We start from the raw sequence: 15072 nt of genomic DNA, 5'->3' as shown, positions 1-15072 counted from the left end.
AAGAAAGTGGTAGAAATTGGGGGGAAAGTCTGATGAAGCAGAAAATTTCAGGGGCAGGGGAGGGATAATATACTTGCCAGGTACAGCATTTATAGAAGAGATACTGTATTAAATCTGTTAATTGTACGCCTGCCATTTTATCAATTTGGAGGCTAAAGGTGCAAGATATATTCAATGCTGGGCTTGGAGCCAAATCACAGCTTCTGCTGTTGAACATCCAGGTACTGTAAGCCAATAGGGGTGCTTTTATTTTTTAAAACACTGGTAGGTAAATACATTGTTTTGCAAACATCAACAGCACATCTCCCTCGCAACTTCTCCAATAAAACACACAATAATTGAAATGAGCATTAGCACTGGTTTGTATTCAGAATAGCCTGGAGCTAATAGTTAAATGCAAGGCCCGGTATCAAAGAAACACATTGAATTCCTCTGCCATAGGTTGGCAGATATGTTTGGCTGGCTGGATAATATGGAGAAGTGAGGAAAGTGTGGGAGGAGAACAAACTTATATCGCACATGGGGCCAAAAATGGCACCACCAAGAGATGACCACTATTTATTTCAGAGCAGGGCTCAGTGTGATAGGCCCTGTCCAAAGCTTTCCCAGTTTTAAAGCCACTGAATTCACCTCCTAAAAGACTTGGCAGATTAGGAAACAGTTCATTCACTTTACATCAATATCTCAGGTCGCTCACACTGGCAGGCTGTTGGAAAAACACAAGACAGGGATTACTACACCTGTGTCTAATGTGAATCGTCATTTATTTAATAAAATAGGATTCTTATGAGGAACCAGATTAGCTAATGAATTACAGAGCCATTTGCCTACACAATTCTGCTTCAAATCCAACACTTAAGAGCAGTGACTGAAAATTATTACCAACTGATGCTGGTTCAATGCATTACTTGAAATGCACTGATACCCTCAGTTTGTTCGTGGTGGGTAAGTTACTCCAATACAAAAGTTGAACTAAACATAGAAAATTTTTTAAGCACAGAATATTCCAAAAACTGAAAAAATTATGTTCCTCTCCTATTACAAGATAGTCATCTTAAGTCAGACTTGGAAACTTTCTCTTTCCCATTGCTGTCATGCTGACTTACCTGTCTAATGTGGGTTACACACCAGGGGTTTTTTATTTTTTATTTTTAAAACAGGCACCTAAAGTCTGCATTCCTGCAGGCACAAGCACAGCTCCAAGCTGTCTGGGAGAAGGAGAGCAACAGCAGTGGAAGGAGCTCTGCAGCTACGGCTTCTTCATACACCACAGGAACGCAAGACACACCAAACAGCATTACAACATGTGAAAAAGGCCAAAGTTCCCCAAGCTCTTTGGTATATGAGATGAGGACTTGTCCCACCATAGAGGATTTCCTTTCAGAAGATGCTGTGTCTGCCATACAGGCGATTTACTCTTTTGTGCAGCCCTGATTTCATATTCATAATCATTGGGCCCCTAAAATATTGTTGCCAAAAAAACCCAATAAAGACCAAAATTTCTCTTTCATTCTCAGCCTTACCCCTCTATGTATGATCACAAGAGATTCTCTGACCCATGTACTAACTACTTTTGTTGATAAAACCATAAAGCTAAATAAAACATTGTCTAAAATGCAACAACAAAGACAGGGAAAAAATAAGATGAACTCTTACTGTGTTTTTAGAGATCCTGATGTCTCACAAATTACATTAGCATGATAAAAAGTATCTGGGGAACTTACATAGTTGCATATTTACGTTTTTAAAAAAAAGATGAAAAACCCAGATACCACAGTTGCATAATTAAAGTTCCATAAAGAAAGAGAACTCGTGGAACTGTAGCTGCAATAGGACTTTCAAGTACCTGTAAGATTCACAGATCTCTGATGCTTTGACGTGGATCTTCTCTGCCTCTTCTCTGATGACTCTGAATTCCCCATGGGGGAAAACCAGTATATAAATTTTCTTTACCACTACCCTAATTATTCCCATGCTAACATAGTGGCATTCCAGTTGATCAAACATAATTTAAATTTTTCTTTCACATTTCAGTCTGGGATGTCAGGCAGGTCCCTTCCCTTGCCAAAAGCAGCAAATCCAAGAAAGGACAAAGTGGTGGCTGTGCCATACAAGAGCTAATTTAACTCAGGAGCATGAGCTAGCAAGGAAGGTAAGGACAATACTGGAAGCATTTTAACAATAATCACTGTAAAAATTTTAACCAAAACAAGATTTTTTTGTTGTTGTTTGCAGTGGGGGTTTTTGTCTTGTTTCATTTCTCTTTTGTAATCTTCAGGGGAATATCTGTCTTGACTAAAACTAATTTTTATGTCAAATGCAGTCTCCATTTATACAGTCCCTAAGCAAGATAGGTAATAAATATTCTTTAACAAAAAATCACAACAAGAGGGGAGTTTTTATGCCCTTCAAAAACCATGCAATAAGGAGGGCTCCTGGCAGTGAGGGGGAGACAGTTTTATTCCTAAATTGTGGCCAATTGTTCAAAGCCAAGACTCAATTTCTGAAGTTGTCTTTCATTGCCAAGTGTAAGACTCTCACTTAAAATTACTTGTTTTGCATCTTTGTTTATGCTGAAGTCTCTAAACTGAAAGAAATCCAACAATATCCATGGCTCCCAAGTCAATTTTGTGTTAACTTCACTTTCAGCTTCTCATGAATATGGCTGTATTACAACAAATTAATTTTAAATGAACAATCTTCCCTGGAAACATTTCTGCTCCATTTTGGAAGAAAAAAAAAAAAAAGAAGGTAGTTTTAAACAAGATTACACCCCTGACAGGATTACACCTGACACAAATGCAATCTTTTACTTGAATGAATTGTGATTTTCAAAACTGCAGGCTTTCAGAGTGTATTATATGACATTATTTTGCTATCCATGACACCTCTCAAAGTCTCAACGCTTTTTCCTCTCTCTGCTTCACATATAACATGTGCAGAGGTTCCCCAGTTTTACTGGAGAATTAAAAATGAATAATGAGTCTGTTAAAAAAGAAGCTTCAACAAGAAACTGTTTCCTCCTTTGTGTTCATGGGTACTTTAAACAGTCTACAGTCTTGATGACCTGCTGTTTATAGCCCATGCAGGCTACGAGATATTAAACAATATTCTTACTGTATTTTATTTTCTCCAAGCAGACCCACATGTTTTCATTCTAAATGCATACACTGTATAAAATTATACTGAAAACGTAGTAAGAAAGTCGCAAAAAAATAAATGTGATCCAGACAGACATACATATAATTAGATACGAAAGGGGTTATTTTTAGTGTTGCAAAGCATTTCTCATTTATGCATTTATTTGTTTGTGATCCTGGAAAAGCCTTGGAAAGCTACCAACTACTTTTATTGAAAACTAAATAGAAAGCATACTTAGAAGTGTGCAGTGATGTATCAAACATATTCTTTTTTGCCACGTTGAAACATGAAAATGGTTGACATTTTTCTGTCCAACTCTCTGATACATCCCTAGAAAATACAAGAATTTAGACTACTGTGTCTGAGGTTAAAGGGTATTCAGTATACCTCACTTTCCCAAGGAGCCAGAAGAGAGATTTGTAGTATGACAAATAGCTAAGAAAGAGTATGTAAGAAGATGTAATTCAAAGTTGGTGACAGTTGTTTAATTAACACTTTATTCTGGCTTCATACTGCATAAATTATATTATACAACTTATACAACGTATGAACCAGCATGTGGGCAGAAACATGTATAAAAAAGTTTACACTGAAAGTACTGGACCTTGCATTAATACACTTCCCTCCTAAACCTGGGCCTAGAACTATTATCAGTCTCTTGGAGTACCGCTGGGTTTTCTTTGTTACTTTTAGTTCTTGTTACTACTCACAGTCATCCAGAAAGGTGTATAGCCCAGATCAGTGACCTCTGTACCCTTTAAGTGATGCATTTCAGAGTTCCTCTGTATTCCCAACAGTGAAACTTCAACCCTAATCCAGCAAACTAAGAGCCCTGTGCTGCAGCCACTAAAAACTAACCACATTTCTTCTCTGAGTATTCTGAAAATGGCCAAAAATCAGTGATATACAGAACCTATTTTCTTATCAGCTAATTAACCTAAAGCATACAGCTATCTGTCCAGAAGAGAATAAGTGGTAGAACATTTGCAAGCCACCCAACGGTGTAAATAATCTGCTGACTAGCATGCACAGAGAAAATATAAACACACATATAGATAAATAGATGTATAGCTGCATATACACAGTAATGTAACCTCTCCGCCCCTTGATTTTTCCTTTTTTTTTTTTTGTTAAAAGGCACAAGATCACTGATGATAACTCAAGAATCTTTATAAATGTCATCCAAAACTCACAAAAATCAAAAAAGGAAAGAATCTGAGAAGTTTAAGAAAAAATGAAAAAATAAAACCTAATGTATCTTTACAACTTATATGAAATATTTCAAACAAAACTAAAAAACAAAACCAAACAAAAATCTGAGTGTGAAGACAATGTGAAGGGGCAAGGTGTGAGAAATTTAAAAATACAGAGAACTAATTGCTCATAAATTTCTAGTGCTGCACAACAGCAATGATGAAAATCGGTGTAATTTTTATCCCCATAGTTGAAGGCAAAACATCATAGATAATGGTATCTTTACACCAGTAGTGAAACAGCATCTTCAGCATGTAAAATAATACTTTTTTTTTTTTTACTATCTGATTAATCAGTATTTAAATTCTTTCCTACAGCAATTAAAATACTATTTACACCCTGCAGTCTCACACCTGATGCCTTCTTCCTGAAAAGAAATGTTTTGAATATTTGACCTCACTTTTCACCAAAACCACGTTTTGGTCTGTGCACTTAGTTTATGTGGAACAGCCTCAAGATTTCTCTGCTCAGTGAAACAAAGTTCTTTTTAAAACCATTTTACATAACCTTCCTACCTCATCCACTTTAGAGTGCTCTAAAGAAATTAGTTTACAAGAACTCCTCTTGAAACAGTCCCACTTTTAATCTGTAAGATTCTTTCAAAATGTATTTAGAAAAAATAAAAATAAAATTAGCAGCTTCAAACCTCAAGTAAACAGTGAGCTTCATGGGTGAGTGAAAGATAATTCAAAAAAACCCAACAGCACCTTTCATATCCATATTCCTCCTTTTGCTTTATTTCAAAATAATAGAACGAAAATAGCTATGTCCTTATTTATTACTTATGATCTGATTATTTCCACTTGCAAATAATAACATATTTCTGGCTGAGGAATATGCAGATTCAGCACAAAAGGAAATCCTATACTTCACTTGCAAGAAAGAAAATCAGACTGTACTGCTTTTAAAACATTCCAGCGACAATAATATAATTATTATTAATCTGAAGAAATGATATGAAGTTAATGACCTCTGAGAGGCTACAATTTTAAACCTCTTTCCTACCCTAGGGAGATGGAGGATCAGCAGTTAGTGTTCCAATTCAAGCCCCAAGCCTGTGCCAACATATTTTATAAGCTAAATCCAGGTTTGGGAGACAGGCTGCATATTTTTCAGAGACTAAACCAGCATAAATCACAAAGTGCCAACACACTATGAGGTTAATGTTGTGTTTTACTACAGTAAGCAATTTCTATCACCGTTTAAAATGAGACAAGCAAAATTCAGGCAGACAAAATCTCATGCATCAAAGATTAATTTTTCAGGTACTGAGTGTAGGCTTTGGCTACTGAGGGAATGTATTAGAGTGGGAGCAGCAGCAATGGCTGCAGTTAAAGGAGCATAAACATCTCCATTATAACCCATTATAACCCCTTCTCCTGTCAGCTGACTGTAGCGATCAGAATTTTGTTTATTTTTCTCCTATGCATTATACTTTTTCATTATTTTTATTATTTGAGTAAAAAGGACCAATTATATCCAAATATGGAGGAAATAAACTATAATAGCCTTAAGGGGCACAACACCCTGTTCCAGTGCCAACATGCCTGAGGAACGACTATACGCCACCGGTGTGGAAAGATGTGTTCCAGTCAAAATTATTTTTCACTGAATTAGGAGCCATTTTCAATAGCACCTTACACATAAATTAAGCATTAGGAAAGCGTTTACACCTTGTAACTTAGTGTTTCATCAAGGGGGTATCCCGAGGGTGACCCCTCCAACATGCTGAATGCTGGCGCCAGGCAACTGCAGTATCAAACAGCGCAGGCTGCCATCACCACCACACCACATTGCAAACTCCCTTCTTTAACTGCTTTCAGTAACACAAAGAATTAGACCTTTGCAGAAACTGTAGATGTCCAGAATTACAGAAATAAGGCCAGGGCAGGACATTCATGGCATCAAGTTTCTACCACCCAAAATGACACTGTATTAACACACAGGTTATAAGCCAGTGGTGGACCCAATCACTGAGCAAACAGTTCAGTCTACCCATTAATTTTGTCTGTGCCCACTCCTGTCCTGCAGTTCAGTGTTCAATGACCAGATTGTTAACAAGTGATGCCCAGAAGTGGAAGATTTAGAGTTAGCAGTGAGGATCAATAGTAAAACATTTCGTTTAGCCACAACACATACATTTATTAACTGAACCATCTGATCTGAAATGAGGGTTTCCAGCAGTACATGCCACAAGTTAAGCATGGCATGACACTACACAGAGCACTGACAAACGTGCACTCTGGTCCATTCACAAATTAAATTTTAAAGAATCTATCCATTAAAAAATGTATATGAGCTAGGCTCAAATCCAAGGACCAAAACCATATACTCCCGTGATGGAAGATACTTGCTGATTCATAACCACACACTTCAACTGGTAGCTACAGCATTTGTCCCTTTTCTATGCGAACTGACGACAGGCCCTGAGCAGACTTGGAAGAGAAGATGTTTAAACTTGTTTAGCTGAAGTTGATAAATGCATCCCCCATCGTTCCCTGCGAGTCCTAACTTCTTCCTTTGTGTGTATGTGGGAGGGGGTGTACAGAGGGTAGAGACAAGCCATAAAGCTTTACAATATACGGTAAAACCCTCTCTAAGCAGGTTTTAGGATGAAAGAAGTAATCAGTAATATTTCCCTTCCAACACATTTACAGCACATGCAATGCATGCTATTGTTAATGGTGAATATAGCAGGTCATTAAGATGACTAGAGCCAATTAGACCAAATTAAAACACAATGAAGACATCACAGCACTTATTTTCAAAACGGTCATAAAATACATAAAGTGAGCTTATAAAAAAACCCTTTGAAACCTAGACACAACTTGGAAGAAAAACACACGAATACGTAGTAAGTGGTTTTGTTAACCATTAAAAAAAGCCTTTTCCCAAAGAAATCTAAACAACAAAAATATCACATAAGAACAAGGGGTCTTGGACATTTGATTAATATTAAATTGCTTCGCTTCATTTTAAATTTAGTTTTAAATATTTAAGCAATGATAAAGATTTAAGAAATACAAAAAAGGGTTAGCAAACAGCTGCTGCAGCTCAGCGCTGTTTCAGGAAATACCTATCTGGAGTTTTTTCCAGCTTTATCTATTTTTCCAGTAGGTGTCACGCAGTTCAGGCACGATGCTGACAATAATGTGATGCTACTCAGCTAAGACAAAGAGTGTAAAGACGTTCCTCCTGGAAAACTATCGTAAGATTTATGAAGCTTCAGTTATATTAATGATTGTGTCACCCTATACTTATCAGCAGCCTTTTTCAACTGAAATGTCATCAAACCTCAGTCTAGTTATGCATCTGGTGGCACACCTCTTTTCACTTAAATATTTAAAAGTAAATATGGGAGGAGATCAAGGATCTTGACAAACTGGGAGTTAGTAGTCAAGTCTTCTCCAAGCAATCTTCTCCTGTCCACATATTGCTCACTTTTAATGCCTTCCTTTTCAACTCCCAGACTTATTTTCCAATTCCCAGACTTACCTCTTCCCCCCAAAATAGGGAGGTAACAAACTGAACAATCATGCAAAGAAGATGTTCTTATGCACATCAGAACCACACGGAAGAAAGTATCTCTCTGGTTCTCACGTATCGGAAATTTAGAATAATTTGAAAAAAGTTTACATATAATGATATCAACCAAGGTTCTACAAGTATGTAAACCAACAAAATTCTTTGTGGAATCCTGTAAATTCAGGTAATACACTTGAATATTATGCCCTGTTTTTCCACCTGATCATTTTATGAGTACCGGAGTACAGTTTTGGAGTTCTGTTTCTGAATAATCAACCTTTTAATTACAGCTCTGTAAGCGATCTCCAAGAAAATAGAGAGAGATTTAAAACCACCACCCTTTAAAGCTTTACTTTAAAATAATAAGCTCCAAATATTCATCTTTTAAATACAGAAAATCATGTCTATATAATAGAAGAGTACTTTTTAATGTCTACTTTTTAATCTTCGCTTTTTAATCTGATTAAACAAATTTAAAGGCTGATTCCTCCTACTGCGTTTAATACTAGCACTCCTCCTAACTACTTATTTCACAGCAGGAACTGTCTTTGAGAGCACATTCACATTATTAGTCCAGATTGATCTACACAGTGACTTTGGACCAGAAGACTACGCTATATATGGTATTTCCTGAAGGACACTGCTTCAAGTACTAAAAATATCAAGCAAACAGAAAAATTTATTCTACGTATTATAGCTTTATTAACATCATAAAACAATGTATTAGAAGCTGCCTAGCACTTTCAGCAAGGTACCTTCAGTGAAAGTCCACCTTTCACATTTAATTTACCGATGTTTGGCTCTATCCCATATTAGAGGCTGTAAGGTTTTATTTTCCCAGGTTTAGGGGTTTTATTATCAAACATTTTTCAGAAAAAGAAAGAAGTTATTAGGAGACATATTAACACCAGGAAAAAGTTAGTTTGGGGGTCCTTTCCTGCCAAGGTCAGGGTACCACTTACCTGTGTCAGATGTTGTCACCATGTCTTCCATCGGTTTTAAGCCCATTAAATACCTTGCAGAACGGGACTGTATTTTCTAATGTGTTCTGACAAGGTCTTTTTTTATAGTGAACCTCTGCAAGCAGATAACAAGCCACGAGGCTGTTATGGACCCTTGTTTCCAGCCATAAACACAATTTACATTCAGACCATTTTCTGCCAGTAGAGCCAACTGAGACTATTAATCAAATGAGAAAGAAAACAAGCATTTGTAGAGCTTTAAACAGATACTGTTCATCTGTTATTTAAAGCATGACGGTATCAGAGTACTGTTCAATGTTTGAAGACCGGTTGTACAATATTTAGAATGAACTTTTCTTTAAAAGGAACAACAATATGAAGTACAGAAGTTAAGTAATTGATGATCAGTCTGGGAGAGCATTAAAGGCAAATAGAGCAAAAAGCACTGCCTTTTTCAGCCCTCCAAAGAACTATGAAAACTTGGGTGCCTGCAGAGGTGTTTGCTGAAAAACAACAATAGATGACATCAACCAAATTATGTATTCAGCAAGTAACTCGGCTGGCATTTGGGGGGGCTTTGTGTAGGCTTTTGCAGCACAGAAGGCAGATGGTGATTACACTGACTTCTGTAAAACTGTACTGAATGTTACATTAACTGGTAATTAGAAAACTCAATTTGATTTCACTTCTATTTTCATACAGACTATTTTTCGGCGTTCAAAAATATATATCTTGAAAAGTTCATAAAGCAACATCTCTAGGCTATAGACATGTTAATCTTGGACTGTTCACACTATTAGGATAAAACGATGTGGAAAAAAAAGAACTATTTTGTGTATTCTCTCCCTGAACATTTACTGTTACTTGTGTATTTCACAAACTGATCTCTGACTCAGATGCAACAAGAACAAATCACAGAAAGCTAGCCTATACCCTAAATTTTTGCATTTTTCAGTCAGACATTATTTTTCAATTTTTCCTGTGTGAAGAAATTATTTATCAGACCTGTTCTTATTTAACCTAAGTAAATACAGTGAAGCATTCAATAAAAATACAATAGATCATAAAGAAGATTGCCAGAGTGTTTTTTATTTACCAAGTACCAGCTTCCTAACAAATCACACCTTCCCTTCAAACGTCCAATTTAATTCCAACTTCCTCCAAGTTGTCTACAAGGCAGAGCAATACGCTGCCGTGATCTGAGCCCTCAGCTTAAGCCCAAGCCCTGCATCATACAGCACACATACAGGCTGCTCCATCCCAAAACAGCTTTGCTGATTTCAGCAAACTGCTTCCAAGAAAAGCATTTCAGGATCAAGAACTAGAGATGGGAAAATCCCAGGGGTAGGCAATATGACTGTAACATTTTACAATTCTGTTAAATAACAAAAAACTCCACCCAATTCATCACGCTAGGAAATACATTTCACATTTACTATCATTATTCATCCAACTACAGTCATAAGAAGAGCAGAGACAACAAAATAATCACTACACTACTCAAACTGTTAATGGATTATTGTGGTTCGTCTCCTATACACAAATAGGTAAGTGAAAAGCAAACTCATTGAAAGCTGGCAGTTATCCAATCACTTATAACCTTCAACAAATTGCTGACACACAAAATTGCATCACAGAGCATCTGGATGGGGAAGTTCAGACTTCTGTCATGTTGCTCCTCTCATCACGAAAATCAAATGTAAAATAGTTTCCACAGTTAAACTGTCATACTATTATGAAAAAGCGACACGGAGTGACAAAAGATATCCAGTGGCTCTATAGCTCTTCAAAATATGAAAAGAAAGCTTGATTTTTTGATCACTTCCAGATGAATGGTCTGAAAGGTACAATAACTTAATGAGCCTACAACCAAAAGCTTCTAAATGGAAAAGTAAAAGAAAACAACAGCTGGTGAACACAAATAAGTTCTAAGGAAAAAAAAAATCAAGAAATCAAGAATACCAAGATGAGGGGTCATGGTTTTAAACTGCAAGAGGGTAGATTTAGATTAGATATTGAGAAGAAATTCTTCCCTGTGAGGGTGGTGAGGCCCTGGCACAGGTTGCCCAGAGAAGCTGTGGCTGCCCCCTCCCTGTCAGGGTTCAAGGCCAGGCTGGACGGGGCTTTGGGCAATCTGGGCTAGTGGAAGGTGTGCCTGCCCGTGGCAGGGGGTTGGGACTAGGTGATCTTTAAGGTCCCTTCCAAGCCAAACCATTCTGTGATTCTATGATCTAATTCTCAGCCTCTGCATGCAAACTGTACATCTCCCTCCCTGTGCCTGTTTGTCAGTTAGTGTATCCTTCCCCCCTCTCATGCTGATGCATGATCAACTACAAATAGACATGTCTTTAATGCAATTTCAGTTTCTAAGAATATCGATTAAGCAGAATATTGACTTTTCTCTATGTCTGGTTACAGGTTTTATTTCCAACTGCAAGTGATAATGGGTTTTCTCCTTCTTTTGTTTATTATTCTTTTATTCTTACATAAAGAACAAAACAAAATATTTTCCTACAGTCTTCAAACAGGATTCCATTCTGCAAACTTAGCTTAAGCAAGACTCATTAAATTGCTACAAAATTTAAAGGAAGGCCACGCCTCAGGCATGACCCTTTCTCTTTCTAACACGGTTCAGTGCTTGTTGTTTTGATACCTTGGATTTAATTTCTCTCATTAAAGTACACAGGAGGAATTATGCACCTACGGATGAGCAGCTTTTCAGTACCTCCCGTGATTATTTTTTTTTTTAAGGGGAAGAATTAAACATCAAAAATCTCCAGCAGAGTGAATTACAATGTGTTACATAACAATCCTAACCATTTTGCGGGAACCTGGTGAAGATTTTGGTCATATACAAATCCAACAAAATGACCACATTGACTCTTCCCCAACAATTTCCCTGCCCTACAGTCAAGTTAACCTTTCATAAACGATCATTAACACATGCAAAACTATATATAAAGCATAGCAAAGTTTTCTCATGTATAGCAATCATCACTGTCAAGGAAATAATTGGCAGCTCTCATCATCATCATCATAGAAGGTGCTAACAAATGACTGGGAACGCAATTTTCTTCTTTAGCAAAGGTATTATGGGCCACAGGAACCTAAAAAGATACCTGCTACTGCAGTAAGCATTTGATTTTACATTAACAAAGTGTAGAACAAATTAAGAAAGCAGATCTAAACATTTTTGAATGAGCCATGTTCTTAGTGCAGACTGCACGTAAAAAAAGAGAGCTTGAATTCTAGTTATACGCTGTTTGTAATGCTGTCTTGGTATTTGTATCACCATATCTTAATATACTATTCTGTAAGATCCTAACTTGCAGAGATTTCCTAGTTTTTATTCTTACATAATAGACTGGCCTACCAACGTGCTGTCAACATGTTAGTTTTTTCCAAGACAATCTCAGCATCTACGCAACAAGGTCAAATAGCCGTCTTCCTTTTTTAAATAAGATGGGAATTCTGACAATTCCATTTTCAAAGTGCAAAAACATTCCAGCACTGAGCTGCACTCTGTTGAAAGCTAAAGTGTGACAGATGCCTTCACAGTAATTGCCAATCAGCCTCTACGTAGCAGCTGAAAACACAATACATCACTTTGATCTCCTCAGCTCTCAAAGTATTCACAATCAAGGAATCTGCATGAAGAACATGAAATATGCAACATTTCCAAAAACTGTCTCCGTGGAACTTAAATATGATAATGTATATTTTGTTCATATTTCATAAAGCATTTCCAATCCTTTATTATGCATATGAAAGGATATGTTTTAGCTTGAAAAAAAACCCATGAAAGATGCTTCATATTTTAGAGATAGGTAGGTTTTCACTGGATAACACAGGTGAAAAAAATAATTTTGAAAAGCCTGAATTGCTTTGAGGGAAAGATATTATTACAGAACATGCTAATTAAGTCCCACTGCTAATTTTGTAAAATTAATACCTTGTTGAATTAGACTACAGGGAAATAAAGCACGCGTACCAGCTCCACGTGCTTAAAACAAAAAGAAAATGCTGAGAAAGAGCTGACTTACATTTTGCAGGTAGGTCATATCCACAGGTAATTTTAGCTTGTCCAGTCTCACAGCCACTCAGGTTGCGACATTCAGCAACTAAGCAGGGCCCAGCAGCTCTGTGTATACAGCCATCCACTACGAAAGCAAACCCAGAAACTTTTATTTATTAAAAGCCAGTCTTTATGTTGCCTTCACACAAATAAATGGTCACAAACATTTACTGCTCATTTTTACATTCACAGATCAGATCTACTACTGATCTATAAGTAAATCTCCAAATCTATACACTTTTTTTTTTGCCAGAATTAGTCAGTGTGTTTGTCAAAAAAATAATATTTAGTCAACTCCTGCTAATTGAAAAGAAAACACCTAGAAAAAGTAAAGCAGAATTAAAATTTCAATATTAGAAAAGGGTCTTATTCAAGGCTCCAAGAAATTCTCACTACAGATTATGAAAACAAATTTGATCCCCAGCTAAATGCCAAACTCTTCTACTACATACCTTCTACAATACTTTACTGCATAACTTCTACCTACCGCAATACTTCTGCAATTATGCAGACTGTTTAATGTCACCATCATGTTAACACCTTATACAAAACTTTCAAGAAATAACGTATATAGATTTGAAGTATAAAAAATACTTGGTTTTGACCCTTCTTCTTTTTTACAATATTTAGTTTTGCATTATTCAGGCAATACTTTTGAGTTAATTAAATAAGAACTACTAAAGGTTGTGATTGCATCTAAGTACGCACGGAAATTAGTAGAGTGCATAGATCTTTTTACCCTCCAGAGCCAGCAAGAGAATAGTAGCAGCAGCAAAGAATAAAAAAAGGCTGCGGGCACAGCATTTCTGCCCTCTCAACATGCAATCAAAGAAATCATTTACTGTAATTATGGCAAAAATTTTAAGAAAAAGGAAACAACAACAAAAAAAGGGAAATACTGTGTGCATGAACATATTAATTACAGTAAGGCCCTAAATCAGCAGCAATGATGACGTTCAACTATGAGAAATAACCATCATATAAACTGCAGTATCAATTTAAAAAAGGTAAAATAAGCCAAAGTATAAAGGCTAAACAAATACTTATGGAGACAAGGAAGGAAGATTCTGTATGCATATCGTTCAATATTTTATTTCAGATTTCACCAGTTCAAAGTTACGGCAGTTCCCAACAGCATGTTTGAAGAAATTAAACCAGAAAAGGTTTGAAAAGCCAAGACAGGTTTTCAAAAGATGCATGTAATCTGCTCATGGCATAACCTGTGTAGTTTTCTACGGGCTAGCACGGCAAGATTTGGCCAATTCAAGGCTGGGGCACTCAGCACATGCACCGACCACTCGCTGCCCACCAGGATGCAGGGAGACCAGATAACTCCCTCACGCTGAGATGTTTTTTGAGGCTGGAATGGAAATCACCACCATCCTTTCTGCATTAAGGGCATAGCCAGTGTTGCAGTATGTTAAGTATTTTCCTGAAGCCACATATCCCCAAATGGAGGGACAGATAACTAACTGAACGAAGCCACGTCCTACTAAGTTAAAAACTCAACTGCCTTCTCTGAGCTGTTCTATGTGAGAGTTAATATTCAGATGACACAGTAAAATTGGATAAGCGGGTCCTTGGCACCACCTGATCATGGTGCCACTGATTTTTAAACGTCATTTTGAAATGCTTACAGAATTATGCGATGTTGCACTTTGAATTAAATTTTCTAAAATTTTCATATTGAAAAGAATGTGGATGCCAAGCCACCAGTCATAAGCTCATTGTGCACTGACTATGACAAGACGCCAAGTCTTCTTACTCTACCTTAGCTGAACTTTTAGTTTTAACTTACCTATAATCTCTGCTCAAGACACTCCAAGATGCTAATGCAAGAATAATATTTTGTAACCTCGAGGGGAAAAAAGAATGCTGGAAATCTATCTTGTGCTCATAATATCCAATTTAATTATTTTAACTTAATTACTAAATGCTTTTCCATACCAAGCAGGATAAGTAAACCGGTATGCACTGAAACCTCAAGTATATTTTTATAAGCACCACCACCACAATCTTTACCAACAGTAGTATTTCCTGACATATTAACATAAAAACAGCACTGATGCTTAGGACTAGCACTTTCTGCATGATTCTTTACAGAGGAAGAAGCCT

General features: G+C 36.8%; 1 protein-coding gene across 4 annotated transcripts in view; it reads right to left on the bottom strand.

The window, feature by feature from the left end:
* Positions 1–15072, bottom strand: part of MACROD2 (mono-ADP ribosylhydrolase 2) — an 890001-nt gene that overhangs the window by 606416 nt on the left and 268513 nt on the right. For all 4 annotated transcript variants that reach the window (XM_074917676.1, XM_074917770.1, XM_074917932.1 and 1 more), the window contains exon 5: positions 12926–13042. In XM_074917676.1, coding sequence (XP_074773777.1) covers positions 12926–13042 — 117 coding nt within the window. The remainder of the gene's footprint in view (positions 1–12925; positions 13043–15072) is intronic.

This window comes from Athene noctua, chromosome 1 (genome assembly GCF_965140245.1).
Source record: "Athene noctua chromosome 1, bAthNoc1.hap1.1, whole genome shotgun sequence".
NCBI lineage: Eukaryota > Metazoa > Chordata > Aves > Strigiformes > Strigidae > Athene > Athene noctua.
Note: the sequence above shows the minus strand (reverse complement) of the source record. Positions and strands in the feature narration are given on the sequence as shown.